The 26,403-nt window shown below is 41.4% G+C and overlaps 2 protein-coding genes across 9 annotated transcripts in view; both read right to left on the minus strand.

Moving 5' to 3' along the window:
* Nucleotides 1–596: 596 nt before the first annotated feature.
* On the minus strand, nt 597–2,412 carry LOC144756185 (uncharacterized). The gene is made up of 2 exons (XM_078645784.1): nt 1,983–2,412; nt 597–1,699 (listed from the first exon to the last, which is right to left on the minus strand). Exons 1-2 carry the CDS (start codon nt 2,410–2,412, stop codon nt 795–797), a joined length of 1,335 nt encoding a protein of 444 aa, XP_078501910.1. The 3' UTR covers nt 597–794.
* The window catches only part of LOC144756184 (butyrophilin subfamily 1 member A1-like), an 84,086-nt gene continuing 58,279 nt past the window's right edge, over nt 597–26,403 (minus strand). For 7 of the 8 annotated variants that reach the window (XM_078645775.1, XM_078645777.1, XM_078645778.1 and 4 more), the window contains 2 exons: nt 11,418–11,444; nt 597–4,487 (listed from right to left, as the gene is read on the minus strand). In XM_078645775.1, coding sequence (XP_078501901.1) covers nt 3,976–4,487; nt 11,418–11,444 — 539 coding nt within the window. In that variant the 3' untranslated portion in view covers nt 597–3,975. The remainder of the gene's footprint in view (nt 4,488–11,417; nt 11,445–26,403) is intronic. The other variant, XM_078645776.1, reaches the window with a different exon arrangement.

Raw genomic sequence — 26,403 nt, forward strand, 5'->3', positions numbered from 1 at the left:
ATGAGTACCTATTCAGGAACCGGAAATCATTCCAGTCACTCAACATACAGGTCATATGTAACAAAAACACATCATAACTGATATAGTGGCCAAATATCCTGGCAGTACACACAATTCCTTCATTTTTAGACAGTGTAATATACAAGTATCACTGATTTACTCTTTAGAGCAGTAGAAATAGGACAGTGATTAACCTTTTGTCTTTCAACCTGTAGGTGACCGTGCATATGCTGTGCGATCATTCATCCTCACACCGTACCTCAATCCGGCTAATCAGAGGGAGAGAAGATACAAGATAAAGTGTCATCGAGCGGACATTTGGAAGAGCTGGTTCGGCTGCCTGCACAAAAGTGGAGGAGCACTGCCGTATGGGCCAGAGACCTGCTGCAAGATCTTGGCTACTTGTGCCATGTTCACAATGTTGTGACAAAAAAAAGGTATACCAGTGGAACTCACAGATACAGAATCAGATGAGGATGAAGTACCAGGTCCACGTCTCAGACCAGCATGTGGTGTTGGGGCAGCAGATGGCAGAACGAGACTTGAAATAACACACAGCTATTTCTAGGTGAGTAATGATGACACAAAGCAATTCATGACTGTAGAATAACTGTGTTTTAATGTACCTTAACGTAAGGTAAGTTGCATTCACACAGCCTACAAATCACAAGTAATGTGTGTTTCACATGTCATGTACACAGGACAGGAGTAATGGAATGACAAACGTACATATGCCATGGGTTACTTCACTCCTTAGCATTCAGCTGTAGCAACACTGTCTATTTCTTCCATCTTCAAACTGCGGTTACACGCTCAGTGTTCTGAGTGCCCTCCCTTGATGAGTCATCTGATGCTGTTCCCTGCCTCACACTACGCTGTCTGGGTTCTGTCAATGGTGGGATAATGCTGCTGCGGCTGGAGACCACCTCACTATCCCCTGCCACCAGAAGACTTGTGCCAGCTATGTTTGCTGTCTGTAGCTGGTCAACTGCATTGGTGACCTGCATCAAACCTTTGGCAATATCCTGCTGCAGTGTGCCATTTCCATCTGCATAGACCCCGTGTGTCTTGATAGTACAGTTGTTGCATTGCACAAACAGTTGACTGCTTTGCTGTAATGATCCAGACTGTTGAAATGATGTCTGGATGCGCCTGGATGCATGGTTCCTCTGCATTGTGGCACAGAGCTCTTTGATGGCTCCAGTAATTTCCTTAATGCTGCCTGCACACACCTTATTGCCCTCTTCAACTGTGTGATTTAGCTCTCTGATGCCCTCTTTTATGTCTGTTTGATTGTGATTGACAGTCACGAACTGCCTGTTCATTGACCGCATGCTTTTTGCTTGCAGACGCTGATGCTTGACCATTGTGCCCTCCAGACCAGAAAATACAGAAGAATCATCTCCTACGTCTGTTGTGTTTTGTGCCCTTGGCCTGCATTTCCTGCAACTGCCGTCCCTACGGTGCATAGGAGGCTGCTTTTGTTCCTGCCGTGCCTGCTCTTCTTGCTCTGGTTTTGGCTCATCCTGTTTGCCTTCCAGTTCTCCCTCCAACTCTGAGAATGGTGGCACAGTGTAACAGCGTTGTTTTTGCGCAGGTATTGGCTGTGTTGTCTGGTCGGTCTCCTCTCCCCCTGCCTCGTCCTGTAGCTGTGGTACCTCATCAGGTTCTGTATGATCACCCCGTGTCGCAGGTTCACCTGTAAATACAAGCGCACTACTTATTGTGTGTCCTGCTTTCTATTTTTCACTAAATAAACTTGGATGCAGTTGGTTTACCTAACTACTGTGTTTCATTTTGGTTTTCCTGTTGTGTGTCTACTGCAGATACATTGCTATGTGTGTGACTACATCTCCCAAGATGCATTGCTGGGTGGCCAGGAAATTGTGGAATGGAGTAGCATTGTTGCTTCGATATTGAGGCATTCCGGAGTGTGTTCGTTTGTGGGTAATGTGTCAGGGCTGATTTAGCAAGCATCTTACCTTGTCTGGTGTTGGGCCTGGCTGAGCTGTCAATATCTGCAACCCCGCTGCTGCTTTCCGGCTGTAAGGTGGACTCCACCAAATCCTCCAGGAGTGTGGATGCAGGCTTACTAGATGGACCTCCACCAGTTTTCTTAGCATTCGCAAGCCTGTTGGCAACCTTGTCCTTATCCCTTGAGCGCATGTTATACCAGCGCTTGCGTAGGTCACCAATGGAGCGCTGTGTAACACCAATGGCATTTACCTTAGTCTGTATGTCCAGCCAGATTTTATGCTTCTCTGACTGTGGGATGTGCAGAGATTTCTTGCTAAAAAGCAGTTCATGGCCCTTCACCATCTCCTCAATGAGGACCTCAAGTTCTTTCTCACAAAATGTTTGTTTCCTTTTCCTTCCAGCAGCCTCACTTTTGTCCTTCTCCTGTGTATTCATAATGTTTTGGATGGTGTGTTTGCATTATAGATGATGTTCACAGTGGTGTGATCCTGCTCCCAGCCTCTGACACAGCCTCAAGCAATCAGAAACAGCATGGGCAATCACACTTTCTGGGTGTGATGTCATTAATATGTTATAGAAAAGCAAATTCGCGATTTCTTAATAGCGATTTCGCTATTAAGAAATCGCTATTTTGGAAATCGGTAATTGTGATTGCGATTATTACCAAATTGCTAAATAGTTATGAGTTTTTTATTACATCACGTTTTGCGATTTGCAAATAGCAATTCCATAAAAATCACTTCTCTTTTTTAATAGATTTGGCCCTTAATCCCCCGTGCCTAACAAAAAATGTATATGTCCATCTGTAAAGCAACTGGTGCTCTGATACCTTCGGGTTGAGTCTGCGCCATATAAAGCTCCCAAAAAAGAGAACGGGGCAGGCAGATGCTCTTGGTAAGGCAGTTGTTTGTACTTTGTACGAATGCCAGTGGTATTTGTTTAGAACACATATGGCTGAAAGGAAAGGGACTGCTCTAGAGAGTCGAAGGTATAGATACTCTTCATATGTGGTTGAAAGGTTACCGGTGTTCTGAGAGCAGAAGTGGACTGTTAACTGCTTCAACTTGGGAAACACAATTCATATACCCAGGGGACAGATTGTTCACCTAAGGATGAGGTTACTTGAGACACAGACAAAGCTGGACATGTTGTTATTCCCATTGTCCTACTTTGAACCTAGGGATAAGGTACTCACACACAGAAGATCAACACAAATTGTTAAAACTTACTACAACTATATTGTAATTGTAAGAAGCTGAAAACAATTCACTGTATTATATAGGAATATGGCATATAGATTGCATAAAGATATAGAGAGTGGGTGGGCCTGTATGAAGCAATGGCAGCACCTTGCCTTAGTGAAATGAAAGCCAGCAGCGATGGATGGCAGAAGAATTCAGAGAGCATTAGCAAGTGACAGCCTAATTTGTTGGGTTTTTCTCCATTTAGAGGGACGCTTCGCAAGACGCTTGAATGTTACCACCTGGAGGGAGGGAGGGATAACTGCCATGTGCCCTCCTACATCAGCATGAAGTAACCTAATGACCTTACCAGAATGGCCGATGATGGAAGGTTATTCATGAACTAGGCATATGAAGTGACACTTGTATCGTGTCCAGGCCCAATTCTCCCCTTCTGTATGTAGTGCAACTTCTCTAGCCACCCTGTGGGTTCCTGAAGGTCCCATTCAGCTTGGACAACCACCACCAGCTGGATGCAAAGAGGAGCTGGGCAAGGGTCCTACCATCCTGAATCTCATGGCCCAAAACAGAGGCCTCCATCCATGGCCAATCCACATTTTTTTGGTAGTTCGAGGGAGAGGTAAGGTAGCAGGCATCATGGCCTGAGCTCTGCTTAATGCCAAATATCTCCTACATCATTGACTAAACCGCGAAGCACTTGAGCATTTTTGGGTCAACATTTTTAAGAACACTGACTAAAATGTTTTTAGGTGTCACAAAGTGTCACAAAATGTAGTTCATAAATAGAATGCAGATTTCAGAGGACTGTAAATTCAGTTCCTTGCCCAATATAGAAGAATGGGACCATTTGAGTTGCAAAATTGTGCTCGAAAGTGAAAACATGCTGCTTGTTGACTGCATTGAAAAATACTAGTTGCCCCCCCTCGAAGTCTAGAAACACTCCTATTCGCTGGAGTCTCCCTGTCAGGTGGATAGGGTCAGCATCGGGGGTAACTGGCAAGTATTCATCTTGGGTAGCACGAAGAACGAAGATGCCGATGTCTGGTGATTCACGGAAGCCACCCTTTCTCCTCACTGTCTCTTCCGCCGCCCCGGCAGACCAAAATCTGCCGCTCTCTTCTTGCACCTCCACCTCCCAGTAATGTTTCCCTTCTGTGAATCGTTGGAGTCCCAGGATGCAGGGCTCTGTGTCAAACCGCTCCTCAGTATTAGGCACGTTGAGCGCCTGGTCAATGGGTTGAACCGTCTTGGCGCCCCTGGAGACAAGGAGCTTGTTGTAGGCGGTCCTTTCATCAAACATGACACTCTCTGCAGGAGACAGGAAGAGAGATAATGAGATGGCATAGAAAAAGCAACTGATATTAAAAATTATAAAAAGGGAAAGAATTTATAAACTATTTTCCATCAACCATTCCCCAAAAAAGTTCACTCTTTAAATCTGAGTTTAAAGTGTCCTTGCTTTCACCTCTGACATGTTTATGTCCCCGGAACCTATGGAGAGCTTGTCAGGGTTGAAGATATCTCTGTACTTCAGTGCACAAACAGCCATCTATTCATGTAGATTGTGAGCTTTGAAGATAGAAGTTCTCTGGCTCTCAGGACTGCCTACCAAAATCTGCATGTTCAAGTCTGAGCATCACTTCAGGAAAGATTTAAAAACCTGGTTCTTCGATCAAAACTAGATTTGAGTGCCCAGCCATGTACTTAGGGCCCGATGTAGGTGGCCCATTACCGGTTGGTAAACCCGAAATTCTGTCAGTTTCAGGCTTACCGACCGGTATTGAGCCATTTCAGATGTAGGGGATGATTCGGTAAATACGGAATCGGTATTTACCGATTCGGTATTTACCAAATCATTATTTACCGATTAGGTATTTACCAAATCATTATTTACCGATTTGGTATTACTGAATCGATAAATAGCATGTAGGAAGCACTTTTAAGAGTGCTTATGTGCTCTAAGGATTCGTTATTTACCACCAACTATTAGTTGCTGGTAAATACCGAATACCTTTGAAAATGCAAATCTGTGCATTTTCAACAGTGCCATGTGGCAGACATACATGCCCTTAGGGCATGTATGTCTGCCACATGTGCACACAAGCACCATTCAGGGATGCAACAGGGTGTCAATGTGACACCATACCACCCTTGAATGTTTCCCTATTTTACCGAATGGGTAAATACAGATTCGGTAAATACCGAATCATACAGATTCGGTAATACTTACCGAATAAATACCTACATCCCATTTACCGATTCTAAAATACTGAATCGGTAAAATTCGGTATTTTAGAATCGGTAAATCTTCATTGCCTACATCTGGCCCCTAGTCTCTACTTTGAGCGCCAGGACGCTTCTTTGAAGCAGGTGAGTGCTTTGGCAAATCCCAGTGATTGATTGAAAGGTCTAACTGGAAAGCATATATTAATTTGTACATTCTTAATTCAGGAGTGATATTTAACAAATACCAACAGCTTACATCTTGAATCCATGCTTTAATTTTTTCACTAGTCGACTACATAAGAAAACACTAAGGTAGTTTGCTCAATATCTTCAGTAAATTCTCTCTTTAGCGGCTGTTCTCTTAACCCTCCAAAAGTAGGTCACAAAAAACATACTTGGTAACCATCGTTTGCACTCAACAAATAAGTCAAGTAAAGTAAATTTGTAAGGCGCCGTAAAAGTTGTTCTCTCCAGACACTGGCACAGTTTCTGAAAGCCCAATACAGGCTTAGACTGGTGACCTACAGAAAGAAAGGTTTTCAGGCCTTTTTCAACGTATTTAAGCAAGATGCTCTGCGTAACTCAGGTGGAAGGTCGTTACTTTAATGCAGAGCCTTGTAGCAGTTTTCCACGTAGTTTTTTGTTTTTATCACGGATACAACCCGTTCTCTGCTCTGCAATCTTAAAGAGTACATAGTGTTTCAGCCTGCAGGTGTATTTGCCCTCTCCCCAACTGATGGATAATTTATAAATCATGACCAGAGCCTGATTTCTCACATGGCTCGAATGCCTGGGAGCTAGTGTAGTGTACGATGGGAGGACCTACTTACCCCACTAACGGAGTATAGAGACCACCTGTGCAGAAGCAGAATTGTTTTTATAAGCTGCACCAAAACCTCCTTAGGTGCAACAATAAAGACTGAACTTGCAGTCTTGACCCTGATATTTACTTGTACTGTGATGGCTGGTGTTTTGTCTGAATCCCATCCACCAGACAGACAAGTGGAGTCAAAATCCTCGTCAATCAATCAGGGGATTGCAAGCGCGTTACTCACCCGTGATGGTCTCAAGCCACACGTAAGGGGAGCATATGGTTGCATCTCACCAGTTTGTCACAACTGAGCACGTGCAGACCCCACTAAGTGAAGGCCAGTCAGTCAAAAAGAACTTTATTCGGTTAATTAAAACCATAAAAGCATTCTATACACAGAATTGTAAATTGATATACCGTTTGTTAGCAGCAAAAATGTTACACTAATTATAAACATAGTGAAGGCCTTTCTGAGAAGAGGATATTGCCGACGTCCAGTCTGGAGAGTACAACAGCCTCTGTGGCAGATACAAAATTGTCCGGGCTAAAGAGAAGCTCAAACTTTAAAACACCACAACTAACCTAGCACACAAACTCTAAACTAGCTGTAGGCCACTGATTAAGGGAATATTTATATTCCATTCCACTCACTTCTGCACCATGGCCAACCCAATAGTATGCAGGATGCAACTGTGAACTTACATCTTATCCAAACTATTTAATACCCTGAGAGAATACTCCTCCCCCACACTTATATTTGTATTTGACATTTGTGGAGCGCAATTATCACCGACAGGTCTCTAAGCGCTATCAGTACTAAAGTTGGCCCTGAGTATTTGCATGTGATTCTGGGACAGTCAGTGTTTAATAGGCAGTATTCTAGTACCAAGGCCATCAATACCTTCGTTGTTCATCTGAATAAACAAGTTAGTCCCTTCCAGGTACCTGACTCACACTAGGTGGCATGGACATGCGTGGCTCAATCTAGGAGATAGGAAAAGTTAGAATCTCAGATATAGTGTGGACAGTAATTAATACTCAATGTCAATGTCCAGTCAGTACTTCTTTTAGAAGCAGAAATGCATTCACTAACAGGCAGGTAGAGAGATGACTTAAAATAAAAATGGAAAATTAGAAGGTATTTGCATATTTGGATTCCAGATACAACCCTAAATGCTTCTATTGGGCTATTTTGACAATCCAGGGATGAAGTTCAAGCTAGCTAGGCTACTGGTCATTAGCAATTGGTTAACAAAATGTGGACATTACGCCTATACAGCTGTGGCAGAATTGAACCTTGCCTAGTGTTCTGGGCTGGAACCCCTCGGGGGGTTCCATGATTTTGTCAAGGTTGAATGGTGGCATTTGCTTGTGACAGCGACTGGGGTGTTGAATAAAGGAGCTGGAGACCCACCTTGCCTACTTGCATGAGCGTGTATTCTCCATTTTACAGTGGCAGCGAGGATAGGACCCAACCCAATGCGTGTAAAGCACGATGATAACTGCCTGCAGCTGGTGGAGTTTTCAAGTTATCCTCAGCGTTGAAGATAATAAAATTGTTCAGGGAGAGGGGGGCAGTAAAGAATGAGGATGGACTCATCTGGAACATGAACAGGGTATCCTGTTATTGTTAAATTTTCATGTGCATCCACTGTAATGACACTTGTTAATGACCATTAAGGCGGTGGAAGGAGGTGTGGGCCTATTGGCAGGGCACAAGTCTAGTGTACACGCAGGTGGATGGGGTCCACCCACTATTTTCACAGGGTGGACGCCGCCCACACTGACAAGAAGTTGGGCCCCACTGAAAAGAGGGGATCATCAGGCCTCCTTTTGTTGGAGTCTCCTGGCTGGCAGCAGTCAGGAGCCTCACACCTAGAAGCAAATGCAGCAGAGGGCAAACAAAGGCTCACACCTTCCTAGCACTTCACACTTACTTAAGAGATGCAGCTTTTCACTTTGTTCAGACCCTGTTTAGGAGATATGCATGTGCTGTAAGATTGTCAGATGTGTTGGTCTTTCCCAGAATTTACACAAAATAAATAGCATTTATATAGTGCGTCCTAACCCTGAGGAGGCGTTGTAATAATTTAAATTTCACTGGATAGAGAAAGTTTACGCTGACAAAAGGCAACATTGAATGTGTAGCTTACAAAAGTGTGAATATTCGGCCTAAATCAGGAGGGTTTCCCTGTATACTCGAAATGTGCTTTAATGTACTCATAATAGACCTGCTAAACATATATGTGAGGGGTTAAGTTCTAATGTCACGCGCTGTGATGCCACGCGCCGTGATGCCGTGATGTCACATGCCGTGATGTCACATGCCGTAATGTCCCTTACATACTGATTAACTAGGTCAGTCTCCCCACTTCTTTTTTAGGACTTATGCCCTGTCTATTAGTGTAATTTTACCAGTGTTAAGGCGGAGGGGAGTGGCTTACATGTTATTGTGGGTGTTCAGCCTGTGTTAAAACACGTCAAAGTCACTAGAACCCACAACCAGTGTAGGATACACTGGAAATAGTAGAGGACTTACAGCCGCTCCAACCACAGACTGGTTGACGGGCCAGTATTTATCCTCTCCTGGTGGTTAAAGTGGAAACCCAGAGATAACCAGAGGGTCTGAATTAATCAAACTGCAAACCTCCTCCGATGATAAAGGGGTGCATCTTTTCTGTGGTTGCCATATTTCCAAGGTTTGAAACCAAGGCTCTAGTCAGACCAGTTTGGCTTTGTTCTGGGTCATTTGTATATTACACTCAGAGCACTGCATCGCTGTGCTGGGCTACCAGCAACAGTACAACAAAGGGTGGATGGGTGGCTTTACTCAGTGGGAAACCATGGGCCATATTAACAAACATTCACACAACGGAATGCAGCAAGCCACCTTACTGTGGTGCGCGAATGGGCAAGAATGAGCCATATTTAAAATTGTACAGCACATTCCTGTCCTTTCCTATCGCTGGCACACTTTTGACTGCAAGGGGACATTAGTTGAAAGCAGGATTGTTTTTGTGCCGGAAGGGTTAATCCTCAGAGGCATTGTCCTCTTTCTACGTGTTCGGCATCCACGTGTGCTGCAGAATGCAGCACACGTGGAAAGAGGAAATAACGAGCAGAAATAAACCTATTTCTCCACGTTATGCCTTACCTGGGGAGGTGTAGGATTTTGTCACATTCCCAGGCCTTCTACTAAAATAATACATGGGTGGATGCCTGGGAACACCCATGTAACAGCCACTTGGGGCAGAGTAACGCAAGGCAGTGATTTGCACTGTCTCGTGTTACTCCACATTTACCAAGCCAGCCAGCGCTAGATAAGGTGGCCTTGCGGGGATTGGAAAATATCATTCAAGGTTTTGCATCGCCCTTGCGTCCCTTTGCGTGATGCAATGACGAGGCAAAACCATAATAAATATGGGCCCTACTGTGCAAAAAGAAATGAACTGGGCTGAAAATACAATGTGCATAGTTTCTTGTTCACTATACACTATACTATAAAATCTGATCAAAACATATGTCTGGTGTCAGGTCCACTATGCAAAAAACATTAGTGTTCATAGCTAGTTTCTTGCGACCACTGACTATTCAGCATTTACCTAGTTTCATGCTCTCTATGCTACCATAGGCCATTAGTTGCACAAACCTAGGGGCCGATTAGGATTGCGGTGAATCCGCATCCTCCGGGCCGGCGGAAGCCACCGCCGGCCCGGAGGATGCGGATTCACCGCTGCGGTGCCTACAAAAACCCCGCGCCAGATTAGGATGGCTGGGGGGTCATCGGCGGACGGGAAGACCGTCCACTGCTTTTCCGCCGCGGTCGCCTTCCGACCGTGGCGGAAAAGCTCTAATATGGTGGCGGTGTCTATCAGACACCGCCAGCCATATTAGGATGGGGCAGAAAACATGCTTTTCCGCAGCGGCTTTTCCGCCGTGGAAAAGCATGTGGTCTTTGGTGTTTGGGGGCCCGTTGCGAGCCCCCCGGGTGTTGGGGGGAGGGGGTGCACATGGGGGGTACCTATGGTACCCCCCTGCTTTGGCATGCACAGGGTGGCAGGCACCACGCGGTGCCTGCCAAGTTGTGCATGCCAAGGCTACACATGCATATTTTACATTGCGGCGGGTGCTGCTTAAAGTAGCACCCGCCGCAATGTAAAATATACGGGATGTGACGGCCAGGGTGGCGGTCACATCCTAATTCGCACGGAGGGACCGCCGCTGCCCCTGCGGACGGTCCCTCCACCTCGGGGGTGGCGGACGGACGCAGGTCCATCCGCCATCCTAATAGGCGCCTAAGTTTCTTGTCCACTGTGCTATCAGAATTTCAGCAACATAGGCTTGGTTTCTTGATGACAATGCTATCAAACGGCATATGTGACATCTCCGTCCACTACGCTTTCAAGGGTCATCAGAGCCACATCCCGGGTTGCATGTTATTATAAGACCTTAGTTGCTCAGACCTTGTTTCATTCCAACTATGCTAGCTTTAGACCTTAGTGGTGCTTACCTGGTTTCATATCCGTGGTTCTATTCAAGGACATTAGTGGCACAGACCTGGTTTCATGCCCGCTATTCTATTATAAGAATGTAATGATGTATACCTGGTTTAATGTCTACTATGCTAGCATAAGACCTTAGCGGTGCATACCTGGTTTCAAGTCCACAATTCTGTTAAAAAATACACATGCTTAGTTTCATACCAACTATGCTATCATAAAGCATTAGCAGAATGTACCTGTTTTTTGCCTAATACATCAAAGGCCATGAAGGCACATATTGGTTTCCAGTCCACTAGGCTACCATAAAAAATTATCTGCATATACCTGGTTTCTTGTCCCCTCTATGGAACACATATTGGCACTAGCTAATTTCAATACTTATTTCATCGACCCGAGGTTAAAATGCTAAACTATTTTGTTGATTTCTTTCAGATTAATACAACTTCTCTTGGGGCTTAAGTAATAGGCCTTGACATTACCTATGTCAGTGCTACTTTCTTTTGCGAATTTCAGGTCAAATACTTCTATACAGTAGGCAGTGAACTCACTGAGGTATCTTACCTAAATGACCAAATGAGTGATGCATCTCACTTCTCTGCTGTTCCTAGAAAACTAATTCTCGCATGCCTATATTGCACACTTCTCTGTTCAAATATACTTTGTGGATGTTTTAAACATTGCACTAGGGCTGCCCCTTACCTCTGTGCTCGTAGGCGTCCCTCCATTCTAAAAAAAAGAATCGATCAAGATTAAAGTGGAACTCTGCAGTTAAAAAATGTTTAAAATGTATGTGGCATTAGAAAGAAAAACATTACTAACAGCAAAATGTCTTTGAGGCACATTCTCGCAGGGGCACAACTCTGTAAATTAGGTTATGGTACCTTTCTGTGACATTGTTTTTCTGAAATGTTTGAAAATACGTGATTATTCCTAATCTGAAGCCATTCCGAATTTCTCAAACCACTACAACATTACAATAATAACACTTTTTTCAACGGTTTCAGCCGCGATGAGCACACATGGCTCCAGATGCATTGGCGTCTTTTTAAGAATTTTAATTGACACATTTGAAATATTGTAACATTTGATATCAAATGCAAAATGAAAAAGTAAGAAAAAAGACAGAATAAGACAGAAATTTGAATACAATTGTTTTTTGTCCTAAATAATATCAGAATAACACGTGTGCGTTTCCTAAACTGACAAAACAATATTGTGGCAGTTTTCACCGTGTAAAACAAAACACAGTAAAATATAGGTTACCTGGCGCCTGTGAATCCATTTTTAGAGCTAGACAGGGCTTTTCAGTGAATCCTCTACATCCATTGGTCTACTGTGGTGTAACATGTTTCATCCACTCACCACGTACAGCATGGGAAAATGGGTCACACCAATTCAGCTATTGGTGCCCTTCTGTATGCATGATGACAATCTGGCCAAGCACAAAATTGTCACCCACAAGAAAAATAATCTCCTTCGGTGCAGGGACATGTGGAGAGGAGTTGGCCTAACGACTAGGGCGCTTGACCTCGGACCTGGGGAACTAGGTTAGAGTCTTGGTAATTACGCTAAAACATCCTGTGATTCTGGGCAAATCACATACGGCTAGATGTAGGTAAATATGTTTTACCGATTCTAAAATACCGAATTTTACCGATTCGGTATTTTAGAATCGGTAAATCCTATGTAGGTAATTATTTGGTAAAAATTACCGAATCGTTAAGATTCGGTAATTACTGAATCGGTATTTACCGATTCGATAATTGCTATTCATTCCTATGGGCTTGGAGGCCCATAGGAATGAATGTCAATTACCGAATCGGTAAATACCGATTCGGTAAAATAGGGAAATAGTCAAGGGTGGCAGGGTGTCGCTTTGACACCCGTTTGCACCCCTGAATAGTGCTGGTGTGCACATGTGGCATGCATACATGCCCTGCTGTCACATGGCACAGGTGTAAATGCACACATTTGCATTTACACAGGAATTCCTTATTTACCACCAACCAATAGTTGGTGGTAAATAACGAATCCTTAAAGCACAAAATCACTCTTTAAAGTGCTTCCTACATCTCATTTACCGATACGGTAAATACCGAATCGGTAAATGATGATTCGGTAAATACTGAATCGGTAAATACCGATTCGGTATTTACCGAATAGGTAAATATACCCCCTACATAGGATAAGGCTATTACCGGTCGGTAACGGACGATTTCGGCCGTTACCCACAGGTAAAAGCCTACCTACATCTGGCCCTTAATCTCCCCGTGCCTAACAAAAATGAATGTGTGTCCTCATGTAACGTACTGGTGCTATGTAAAGCGCTCGGATACACGATTCGGATTTGGGTCAAGTTCACGCTATATAAAACTCTGCAAAAAAAGAAATTGTGTCATATATATTAATTAAATTGTTTCGATTTTGCGAGAGTCCAGCATCACCCCAGGTACTGCGTTTGATGCCGCTTGCACTGCGCTGCCAACCTCATGAGCAGTGAAACAGACTACCATCTTTTACTGGGATTTAAAACCATTCAATGGTGACCACAAGTAACTGTTGAGAAATGTACATGTGCATGTTATGTCTGTTATGAGTTTGTTAAGATAAATGGAACCTTACTCATGCACAGACCTGTACTATACAAATAAGTCAGTCAGTCACTCAGGGAGTTTTTAAGGACGCTACTCACCCGTGAGGGTCTCAAGGCGCTGGGAGGTGGGCAACCTTCAGTTGAAGAGCCAGGTCTTGAGGGTCTTCCTGAGGATGTGCAGGGTGGGGGCACGTCTGATGTTGATTGGCAGCTCGTTCCAGGTCTTGGCAGCGATGGTGGAGAAGGTTCTTCCACCCGTTCTTGTTCTGCGGATGCACGGGGGTTTGGTGAGTGCGAGGTCTGCGGATCGGAGTTTTCTCTTGGGTATGTGGAAGGAGATTTTTTTGTTGAGGTATTGGGGTCCAGTGTTGTGGAGGCATTTGTAGGCGTGGGCTAGTACCTTGAAAGTTACTCTTTTCTCAACTGGGAGCCAGTGGAGGTGTTGGATGATGTGTTCATGTCAAGGGATGCTGAGGATGAGTCTGGCTGCGGTGTTCTGTATGGTCTGGAGTTTGCGAAGCAGAGACTTGTTGATCCCGGCTTAGAGGGCGTTTCTGTAGTCCAATCGGCTGGTTATGAGTACGTGGGTGACGGTCTTCCTTGATTCGGGGGGGATCCATATGAAGGTCTTTCGGAGGTTGCGGAGGGTGTTGAAGCAGGTGGAGGTGACGGCGTTGACCTGTCGGGTCATGGAGAGGGAGGAGTCGAGTACCATGCAGAGGTTTTGGGCGTGGCCGTGGGGATGGGGAGGCTGCCGAGAGCAGTGTGCCACCAGGAATTGTCCCAAGCAGAGGGGGAGGATCCGAGGAAGATGACCTGTGTCTCCTCTGAGTCGAGCTGCAGACAGCTGCTGCTCATCCAGGATGCAACGTCTTTCATTCCTTCCTGGAAGTTCAGTCTGGTGGTGATGGGGTGTTTGGTGAAGGAGAGATCGAGCTGGGTGTCGTCTTCGCATAGGATACTATGCTGTCTAATGATGGCAATGAGTGGAGCTACTTACAAAGACTTAAACTTCATATCATATTACTTGTATACTGTAACGTAAATAACAAATGGCAATAAAAAAGTTTTTAAAATAAATAGCTGATCACAAGTGCTTACGAATGCACGCTCCTAGATAAGCATGGAGAGCTATCTTGAATTTTTTTGTTATACTTTAAAAAAACAAATATGTATTATATATATATATATACACCGACGAAGGCTCACGCCGAAACGCGTCTGTGCCTCTTTTCCCTACAATAAAATTACCGTGAATCAGCAAGCTTCTCGAGTGCTGCTACTTTTTCCTACCTAACTGGGGAGAAGTTTGAGCGTCATATATATATATATATATATATATATATATATATATATTACCTACTGGCGGTCGCCAGTAGGTATATATAGTTAGGATCGATTTCCATAGGAAAATCGCAACATTCTATTTGGAATAACTTTGGCGCCGGTTGAGCAATCAGGCTGGAGTTTTCAGCAACTTTGCCTCGCGGCGCTCCGCTCCTTCCCTGAAAGTTTGGGGGGGAATCGTCAAGCGGGGGCTGAGATAAAAGGGGGGTCCCAAAACGTGTTTTCCCCATGTTAATTTCCATAGGGCGGTCTGTCGCACTTTTAGCTCGAACGGCTGAATGGATTTTCACCAAACTTGGCAAAATTGTAGGGAGTGGTAGTCCGATGTGCCTTTGCTATGTCTCAAGATATGTGCTCCAGAGGATTTTGAGTAATTTAGGTTTTAAAAAAATTATATATCTGTAAGCGCGCCCCGGAGCGCGTATCGGGGAGCGCTCCGGGCGCGCCACGCGACTTGCGCACGGCAAGCTGATTGGTTCTCGGGTGTCTGTAAACATTCGAAACAGTCAGCAGCGGCCGCCATCTTGTGTCTCGGTAGGATTGAGATACAAGAGGTGGCAAAAAAATCAAACGGGGAAATGAGCAAAAGGGGGCAGGGTACACCCCCCGTGACCCCCTAGGTTTGATGTGGGGGCCATAAAAGGGTCCCGTGGGACACATTTTTTTTGTTTTTTCGATTTTCGCGGGGGGAGCGCACTGTACGCGCACCGGGGAGCGTACCAGGGAGCGTACTTAGGTGAAAAATAGTGAAAATAATAGTGTAAAATAATCATTTTGAGTGATTACAGGTAGGGCAGCTCTGAAAAGAGCTTTTGGGTTCTGTGGCTGTTTTAGGTACCTACAAGTGTGTTCCACACACACCCACATGCACACAACCCCATACCCACACACTCCCCACACACACTTCACACATGCACACCTCCACCCACACTCAAACACCCCACACCCCCACATCGACACCTTACACATCCACACCCACACCCACATCCCACACACCCACACACCTCACCCCCCTTCCACCACACACACACACACATGCACACACACACAGATATCTCACAGACACACCCAACACATCCCACACACACATCTCCCCCCCACATACACAGAGACAACTCAGACACATCCACACATCCCACACATACATACACATCCTACACACATACCTCCCATACCCAAACACACCCCACACACACCTCACACACCCACACTCCCACGTACACCGAAACACCCCACACACTCACACCCACACACACACCTTACATACCCATATCCCCATCCACATCCACATACCCCACACACCTATACACCTCATCCCCCCCAGACACACACACACACACACACACATACACACCTCACAGACACCCCCCGCACACACCTCCCCCACGCCTACACATGGGGAAAACTCAGTGAAACACTAAAATAATAATTTAAAGTGCTTAGAGGTAGGGTATCTCTGAATAGAGTTGTTGTGTTGTTTGGGTGTTTTAAGTACCAACATGTAGGTACCAATGCTGAGTCTTAAAGTCAATGTACACCGTCTCCTCTGTAGATAATTTGCATGTTGTTACAGAAGTTATTGTGGTATATGGAATCTATACCATAGTCTGTCAGGGAAGCAGAAACAACATGGAGGCAGGAGATGAAAAAGAGATGTCAAATACACATTGGAGATAATATAGTGGGAGAAAGGAAGTAACTATGAGCAAAATTACTATGTAACACAAATATGTTGCACAGTATACTATAAGTCTGACTTTATATTATAATCAATTTGGTACTAGTTTATGAATTACATATAATAATGAATAATGTCTCGAACAATTTTTGATTATTAAATATAAATTTATTTTTCTGATTCTTTTTCCAAATTTAATAGAACGTCTAACATTTGACTGTCCGAAATGTTCTCTTGTTGAGTTGAACATAACTTCCAACATTTGACTGTCAGAAACGTCCTCATATTGAATTAACAAATCCACAGATTCTACACATTGTAGAAGTTCATGGTCCCGTGATTCATCCATGAATTCCAAGTCAATGGGTTCAATGATTTCCTCATTGTTCATCTCTAGGACAATTTCAAAGGAAATGTTCTGTTCTCCTTCCATTTTTGTGCTGAAATTTGCATTAAAAAAAATAAGTAGAAATATGGCACTGTTGGGTTTAAGTTCAGACAGGTAGTTTTGATTTTTTAATAGTGAAGTTAACTTTGGGCAATGTATGGTAACAGGCAGGAAGTAGAAATATTAAAAAGTGCCTGTGAAGAAGCGTAAGTAAATTCATAATTATAGCAGAGAAGCCTAAGTCAATTTATAAATATAACAGAGGAGCCTATCTCTATCTATAACTATAGCAGAGGGACAGTAAATAACTATCAGAAAATGTTTTTAAAAAATAACTTAAAGTGTCCCTTACAAATTATCAACTTTACAGAGAGGTGAAGAAGACAAAATGCGAAAATCCTTTCAAGATGTACCTCAGGTAGTTGTAGTCAAAATGGCCGTGTTTCCCTCTCATTTTTCATTTATATTCATGTACATAACCAATCAAATGTCAGGAAAAAAATAGAAAATGAAAGTAATATTTTAATTGGTTGTCAATTCTAACACTTCAGATGTGTTTTTGTTATGTAATTTACCTCAGGATATTTAGACAGGGCTACAGGCCAAATGGCTCAATGGAATTCCACTTTATTTGGGAAAATGGTAGGGACTGGTATGTAGTATGAGCTATTCTATATTTGGTGAAAGTGTCTCCAGTGATTTTTAGGTAAATTAACTTTCGAAATTTTTAAGGGGAGCGCTTCCCGGTATGCGCTCCGGTACGCGTACCGGCAGCGCTACGGGAGTCCTCCATTTTGTGTTTTGGTAGATTTGAGACAGAAAATGGAGGACAAACAACTTTGGAAATGTGTATAAGGGGGCATCGTAGGCACTCCTTGACCCTCTATGTTTTGTGAGGGGGTCTTAGGAGGCCCAAATAGGCAAAAAGAAACAAAAAAAATAATAATTTTTCACGGGGTGCGCCCGGTACGCGCACCGGGGAGCGTACTATGGTGAAAAATAGTGGAAAAAGTTATAAAAAGATAATCATTTGGAGTGATCAGAGATAGGGTAGCCCTGAAAAGGGCTTTTGGGTTCTGTGGCTGATTTAGGTACCTACAGGTAGGTACCAATGCACAGTCTTAAATTCAGGAGGAATATTCTATTCCCCTCATCAGAAAAGTGCACACCATCTCCCCTGTAGATATCTTCCATGTTGTAACATAAGTTATTATTGTATATTGAACCCATTCCATAGTCTCTCATGTAAGCAGAAACAGATTTATTCCCATGTTTCCGTGCTTTCTCAAATTGTGGACAAAATTGATTGGACCACTTCCATTTCTGTCTTTGGCATATATTGGAATATACCAAGGCAGTTTGTGGAATAAGTGCCATCAAATGATCAAAGGTGTCATTTAAAAGCATTTCCAGACCTACCCCAGTCAAAGTGCCCAAGTCATTTCCTCCACAGTGCACAATTAACAGGTCAGGGTGTGGCAAATGCAAAAAGGTTTTCACCAATGGAATCAATTGGTGACATTTTAATCCTCTGTGGCCAATCCATTTTATGTTCACGTTTGATAAATCAAGGTTGTGTAAATTTCTGGTACTAGCATACCTTTGAGCCCAGTGGATATAGCTATGTCCAATAATCCAGACAGAATACATGGTCAGAGGAGATTCTGGTGCAGTTAGATGAAGTGTGGAAAAGAAATGGCAGTTGGAATAATAGGAGTTTGCAAAATAAAACCTGTGGAGTTTGTGCTCTTGAATCACAAGCAATGATTGGTAGAATGAGATAGGTGAAAACTGAAAGTTAGGGTGCATGGTTGTGTTCTGTGTAAGAAGTAATTTGAATGGTTAAAAAAAAGTCATTTAAAGAAACCTTACACCAGATAAGCTGGTGTATTTGCAGGTCAAACATCCTTGCAGAGGTGATTTGCAACATTGTAGAATAAACTTTTAACCCTGGCAGGTCAGTGGGGAGGGAGTTGCTATGGTAACAGGTAGAAAGGGCTGAGGGGGGGAAGGGTGTTGGTTTGAAAATACAGAGGGAAGAGATTTGATTGGTTACCATGAGCAATATGTGTGTAGAATTAGAGGTTTTCTGTGCCTTTATGGTTTGCAGTGTCTGGAGAACATACCTTTTGCTCTGCTAAAGAAATATTGGTGTGTGTATCTGACACTGTTCTGAATCTCCTAAAATATTTGTAAAGGTGAGTTATGATTCATTTAATATACATAGAGACTTGTATACTCTATGGAAAAGATTTGGAAGCAAATTGTGGTTTTTTAATGTTGGTTTGTGTCATGCTTTTTGATAATGCTTGGTAAAAAGTTTTTACTGCGTAGAGTAATTGTATTTTGTAAAATTGTGAAGTTTTAGTCGTGACATGGAATGCTTCTACATAGGACCTGTGCTGTGTTTTGTAAATGTGATGTAAAAAACGATTTTGGGGAAAATAAATAGTTTTTACATTTTTTAAATGGAGTAAAGAATGTGTGCATGTTTAATAGAAATACATTTGACTCTTTACAATGATGTTACCTGTGTTAACTCAGTGTAGGAAGCATATTGAGTTTGTTTGCATAGAGGAATTGTATTTTGTAAAATTGTGAAGCTTCATGTGAAAGCGTTAATTGTATTTTGTAAAATTGTGAAGTTTTAGTCGTGACATGGAATGCTTCTACATAGGACCTGTGCTGTGTTTTGTAAATGTGATGTAAAAAACGATTTTGGGGAAAATAAATAGTTTTTACATTTTTTAAAAGGAATAAAGAATGTGTGCATGTTTAATAGAAATACATTTGACTCTTTACAATGATGTTACCTGTGTTAACTCAGTGTAGGAAGCATATTGAGTTTGTTTGCATAGAGGAATTGTATTTTGTAAAATTGTGAAGCTCCATGTGAAAGCGTTTGCTTCAGTCTTATTCCTGTTGTGAGGCAGGTGCAAGATTTTGCCTCAGTCTTATCCCTGCTTTGAGGCAGATGGTTGTAAATATGATCTGTGCTGTGTTTCCTAAATGTGATGTCAAAAACGATTTTGGGGAAAATAAATGGATTTTACATTTTTGAGTATAATGTGGCGCAAAGGTTTAAAAAATGACGCATACATGTGTCACTTTTTAAATATGGAGAAAAAAGGTACATGTTTGGGCTTTCCTGGGGAGCCTAGGTGGTGAGGCTTGTGTCTAAGTGTGCAGTGGACTAGGCTTCATGAAGCATATCCCTGTCTGCATTCTTAGACACAGGTGTCAATTTGACTCTTTAGAATAATGTTAGCTGTGTTTTAAAACAGTGTAGGAAGCATATTGAGTTTGTTTGCATAGAGGAATTGTATTTTGTAAAATTGTGAATCTCCATGAGAAAGCGTTTGCCTCAGTCTTATTCCTGTTGTGAGGCAGGTGCAAGATTTTGCCTCAGTCTTATCCCTGCTGTGAGGCAGATGATTGTAAATAGGATCTGTGCTGTGTTTCCTAAATGTGATGTCAAAAACGATTTTGGAGAAAATGAATGGTTTTTACATTTTTGATTATAATGTGGCGCAGAGGTTTAAAAAGTGACGCATCTACCTATATGCATCAATTTACAGGAAGACAATGTACAGATTTTAAATACAGAAAAGTTTGAGAAGGAAATTACCACGTTTAAGGTGAAATCAAGTGAAAGGCCGAATTTTACTTCTGTGTGTTGTCGACGGAGTCATTATAAGATTCAGACTAGGTTAGTTGATTTATATGCAAAAAGTGAAAAGATGGATAATTATGAGTGGAAAGATTTAGCAACTTATTTGTGGGTGGAGAATTCTTTTGATTTGAGTTCTGATCAGCGTATTTGTAAATATTGTTATGATAAATTAAATCAAAACAGAATGCCTGCTAGAGCTGTTCATAATAATCTGGAGTTGGTAGACATTCCCCGTGAATTGATGGATTTAAATACATATGAGTCTATTTTGATTCAATGTGTCCATCCTTTTCAGGCAATTGTTCGCATGGAGCCTAAGATAGGGAAATTGCCTCCTACAGATTTGCAGAGAGGATTAAAGGGAAGAGTTGTTTATTTGCCCCTAGATTTGAAAAAAAATATTGATACAATTGGTATAGAAAAAGTAGAAGAGGAACCTCTGGTTATTCTAGTTAATGGGGTTCCAACAAAGAGTAAACAAATCTGGCAAGATTTAGTGGATATTAGGAAAGTCAAAAAGGCAACGTTGTATTTAGTCAAAAACAATGAGTACTACAAAGATGTATGTGTTGCAGCAGAGGAAACAGCTGCAGATGAAGACAGTGATTGTTCAGGCGGCCAAATTGAAAAAGTTGATGTGTAAAAGTGAAGAAATATATGAACATTATACTGTTCATCCTTTGCATTCCAAAGAAGTAATGGGGAATGCAATTGAATTGTTTCAAATGAAAACAGCAAAAGGAAGTCCCATTAGTGTGTGGGAAGAAAGTTTGGAAGCTTGTTGTTTTCCACAGCTATTTCCAACAGGTCGAGGTGGACGATATGACGATCGACCACTTCAAATTCCTGCATCTGAATATCGAACTGCAAGATTATATGCTGAAGATGCAAGGTTTCGTCAATGCATTCCCTATTTGTTTCATCTACTGTATGAAAGTGACTTGTCTGGGCTTTCTTATGCAGTAAACCATATTCTGAAAAGTGGAGCACATCTACAAAATGTTTCGGCGAGGGACTTTATGGAGAAAGTAAATCTGCAAGATAATATTTTGGAGTCTCATCTAATCAATCTCATGGCATGTCAGCGTGGTACAAACGAGTATTGGTACCGTCGTCATGGGGAATTGAAATGTATGCTAAGAAACTTAGGAACTCCTACATGGTTCCTCACTCTTAGCTGTGCCGAGTATGCATGGGACGACTTACTTCAATTTCTACGAGAGGCAAATGCAAATATACAAAATATAGAATTCAAAACACCTGGAGAACTGTGTTCTTTGGATCCAGTGAATGTATGCAGATATTTCAATCATAGATTTGAAGCTATGATGTCTTTTATTACCAACAAAAAAAATCCTCCCCTTGGAGAGGTTTTGGATTTCTTTTGGAGAAAGGAGTATCAAGCGAGAGGTGCTCCTCACATACATATGTTGTTATGGATTAAAGATGCACCCAAATTTGGAACAGATTCGGATGAGACAGTGATGAGTTTCATTGAAGAGTATTCAACATGTGCTGTTCCGAAAACTACCGAAGAAAACAGTTTAAGGCAACAAGTTTTACGCTTTCAATCCCATCGTTGTGGAAAGTACTGTCGTCGAAAATTCAGAAACAAGGACAAGTTCTACACAAAATGTCGTTTCGGCTTTCCACGACCAGTGATTTCTAAAGGAAGAGTAAATAATTTGATGTCATCTCTGCGACATACTGTGACGAGGAAATCACCAAAAAATACATCCAATTTAAAAAGAGACGAAGAGTCCAAGTACATCAACGACTACAATCCAGTGATTTTGTCCATGTGGAATGCTAACATGGATATTCAATTCGTTGCTGACAACTCTATTGCTGTGGCTCGATATCTGACGTCTTACATCACAAAAAAAGAAAAGACAGAACTAAAGGAAATGTGGGAGGACATTTCACATGAAAAGAGTCTAAGCAAGAAATTGTACAGTTACAGTCTGAAGATGTTGTCGCATCGAGAAATTGTAGCGTATGAATGTTCTGATCGATTGTCGTCAGCAAGTCTCTATGCCAAATCTAGAACCATCATTTGGGTGAGTCTAGGTCTTGCTGCAACACGAAATCACGTTTTGAAATCTGTACAAGAGATAGAGTATTTGGCGGAGAAAGAACCAGAAAGTACAGATATTTTGAAGACAAACATGTTGGATACATACTATCCAAATAGAAGTCATCACCTTGAGAACGCTTGTCTCTATGAAGTTCTGCAACGATATATTTATAAGAGGAACATCAGAGAAGATATCAATAATGGAATATATGGAGTCATTGGATGTGAAGGATGTCTAGTGAAACAGAAAAAAGGTCATTTGATTAATCATCGCAAATTGAGTTGTGATAATCCAGATAAAAGAGAATTTTATTATTTGGCTCTTTTGCAACTGTTTAAACCATGGCTTGAAGAAGAGGAACTTCTTGGAGATTTTCACTGTTATGAAGACTCCTTTAATGCAACGAAGGATACCATAGAATGTCCTGTTTTTCCAAATTATCTGCAAATGTTGAATGAAGAAATAGAGCAAGAAGCCACAATTGCTGCAGAGATTGCGAGAGACAGTTCTCAAGGCAGTCAGAGTTCTGCTTCATTGAGTCAGGATCCACTAGGAGGACCAATTATCCAAAATGAAGCTACTACTGCCATGGATGAGGTGGAAAGAGCTATGGAACAAGCTCAAGATGATGAAGGTAACTTAGAAGATTTGGTGAAACAACTAAACCTTGAGCAGAAACAGATATATGACGAAGTCACAGAACAGATTGAACATGGATTCAGTCATGAGAAAAAAGAGTGCTCATGTACATCATTTAAGCCTGTCCAACTGTACGTGAGTGGAGAAGCGGGAACTGGAAAAAGTTTTCTGATTAAAGCCATTGCAATTTATCTGCAGAAAAGGACTGAATCACCGCTGTCTTGTGTTGTTACCGCTCCAACTGGGCTGGCAGCACATAACATTAAAGAGATTACTTTACATCGTTTACTGATGCTGCCAGTGGAGCATGATAACAAATTGGAGTATCACAAGCTATCTGGAGATGCGTGTTCCGAAGTTTCGAGAGTCCTGAAGAAAATGAAACTTCTTATCATTGATGAAGTAAGCATGGTGTCAAATATAATGCTTGCTTTTGTGCATTTGAGAATGCAAGAAATTCTTAGAACAGACTATGATGTTTTATTTGGAGGAAAACATATTATTGGTTTTGGAGATCTTCTGCAGTTGACTCCAGTGAAAGGACAACCTGTGTTCAAAATGCTCACGCACGAAGATACCAGGAAGTGCCTAGGAAGCATTGGAAATGTTAATATATGGTTAAACTTCAAATATGCAGAACTGCTTCAAAATATGCGGCAGGCAAAGGATGAAGATTATAAAAATATTCTACAAGATGTAAGGATCGGAAAAGTAAGTCAGCAAGGGAAAGAAGCTTTACATGCACGATTAATTTCAAATTTGTACCCAAATGAAAACATTCTTCCAGAGAACATTTTTAAGAAAGTTAACGAGAAGAAATCTGCCATATGTTTGATGCCTACTCTGAAAGAATGTTCCATGTTCAACAACAAAATGTTAAATTTAGAAAATGAAGAGATAGTGAAACTGGAAGCTACAGATAAAATAGAGCATATGGGAGCAACAATTGTTTTATCTGAAAATTTGAAGTCAAAATTGGATTCATTAGAGAAGACTATATCTAAAACTGCTGGTTTTGAAAAGACTCTGAATGTGTGTTTGAATTGTCGTATCATTTTGAGAAGGAATTTAAATGTTGAAAGAGGTCTGGTAAATGGAGCAATGGGTCATGTTGTTGGTTTTGTGAATTACAAAAATAGAGATGGAATTGAAATTTTAAAAATTAAATTTGATGACATTGATGAAATAGAACACATTTGTCGTTGTTCAGCTAGATTTTTGCTCGTGAAAGACTTATATGTTCGCCGAAAACAGTTTCCTATTTGTTTGGCATATGCGGTGACAATTCATAAGTCTCAAGGTTTAAGTGTAGATAGCGCTTTGGTGAACATTGGAAGTTCTGTGTTTAAAGAGGGTATGGCATATGTGGCTTTATCATGAGTCAGAACTTTATCAGGATTGTACTTGATTGAGTGTGATGAAACAAAGATTTGTGCTGATCTAGATTGTGTTAAAGAATACAATAGGTTAAGAAGAGAGTATGCTCCACATTTGCCTCAATATCCTCTGATTGAAAAACATGTGGTAGACCGCAAAAGAAGAAATGAGAGTAATTGCAGTGAGGTATCAGCAAAAAGGCATAAAGTAGATAAAAGTGTAATTGTAAAGAGAAACAAAAAGGATTCTGTTGAAGATGTTGTTGGATTTCAGTTTGGAAACAGTTCTGGTGCCAACTGCTATGCTAATGTAGTAGTTAATGTTGTTTTTTTTCTTCAAAATTTACAAAGACAGATTGTTGAAAATCGGGAGCAAACATTGTGCTGTTTATTGAATTCTGTGTTAGACAAATGTAGTAGTGATAGAGCAAAAATAGAAAGTGTTTCAGAAATTAGAAATCTTCTAGATATATGTTCAGGTCAAAATCAATTTTCACAGAATATTCAGCAGGATTGTCAGGAATGTTTAATGTATATGTTTGATGTATTGCAAGATGAAGGAGTAGATATAAAAAATCTATTTGGCCTTTCTTATCAATGGCAACATGACTGTGATAACTGTGCTTCATCAAGTACTACTAGAATAGACTCTGAAAGATTTATATATTTAACTTTACCAGACTGTAAATCAGTGTCTTTCAATAATCTAGTTAAAGCAGCGGATCACAATATGGTGTGTACCCAATGTAAGTCTGCAATGCTGTCCACATTATTTCTACAAAATTATGGTCACTATGTTATTTTAATGTTCCAACGATGTAGACCTGATGGAACTAAATTGACAACTTCTATTAAAAATTTCGTGGCTTCTCAGTTATCGATATCAGGAAGAACCTTTGCAACTGTAGCTATTATTTTTCATGACGGTCCTTCTACAACATCAGGGCATTACACATGCTATTTAAAATCTTCTAAAGGTTGGACCCAATGTAACGACACTCATTTGACTTTCAAACAACGTTTGCCTTTTGGCTTTATAAATTCATACCTAGTGTTTTTACAGCCAAAATTTAGGTAAAGGTAATTGACCTATGAAGACGGGAGGAGTACTCATATATACTCATACATCTGACACTATTTGGCCAAATGGAAAGGTGCAAGAATGAGTAAAGAGTCATGACTGAAAAAAAGGAGTATATTAAAATATTGAAAATATTTCAGATGTTCTTGGAGCTTTTCTTGTAGAAAGTCGATGAAATGGATTTCTAAGTGAACAGCAAAGTACTATGCAACGAGAAAAGGACCTCCGTGATATACTATTTGGCCTCAAGGAAAAGTAAGTCAATCAAAGATTAGCGTACATTTGTCATTTGTCAGTATATAAGGTTTTTTTTTAAACACAATCTTTTAGATTGTGTTTTTTTTTCCCGCTGTCATATGGTGAGTAATTTGAACTCACTGCTTTAAGTGAAATTCAATATATTCTGAGAACAGCAAAAATAAACTATGGAACATGTTGTAGAAGTTATTCTATACTTTGGATTGTGCAAATTAAATTGTATTCCCATTCTCTGACATCCACTCTCCCTCGCTTATCTTTGTTTGCTCCTTACTTTTGACCTCTTCTCTCTATTTTTCGTTCACTACTTTTCTGTGCTCAGTGCCTCACTCTACTTGTGTTATTTTCACTTGTGTTTATCTACCTTCTATTACTTCTTTTACAACAACTTCACTGCTCCTCTCTCATCGTTCTTCATCCCATTTCTTTTACTCTGGTTCCGTTACTATCCATCATTTCCTTTCTTTCAATGTCCTTCTTTTTACTTTCATCACTAAATTATTTTCTCTCAGTACCACTGTTTTAGTCGTCTTCTCCTCTCTTTCCTTTTTTTTGCTCACTTACTTTTTTTCTT

Source organism: Lissotriton helveticus, chromosome 5_1 (genome assembly GCF_964261635.1).
Source record: "Lissotriton helveticus chromosome 5_1, aLisHel1.1, whole genome shotgun sequence".
Classification (NCBI taxonomy): domain Eukaryota; kingdom Metazoa; phylum Chordata; class Amphibia; order Caudata; family Salamandridae; genus Lissotriton; species Lissotriton helveticus.

Excerpts from the sequence above, each read along its gene's own strand:
- LOC144756185 (XM_078645784.1), bottom strand. The coding sequence starts at position 2,412 with ATGAATACACAGGAGAAGGACAAAAGTGAGGCTGCTGGAAGGAAAAGG. Across the intron at positions 1,700-1,982 it reads CAGGCCCAACACCAGACAAG|GTGAACCTGCGACACGGGGT; the intron begins GTAAGATGCTTG and ends TTGTATTTACAG.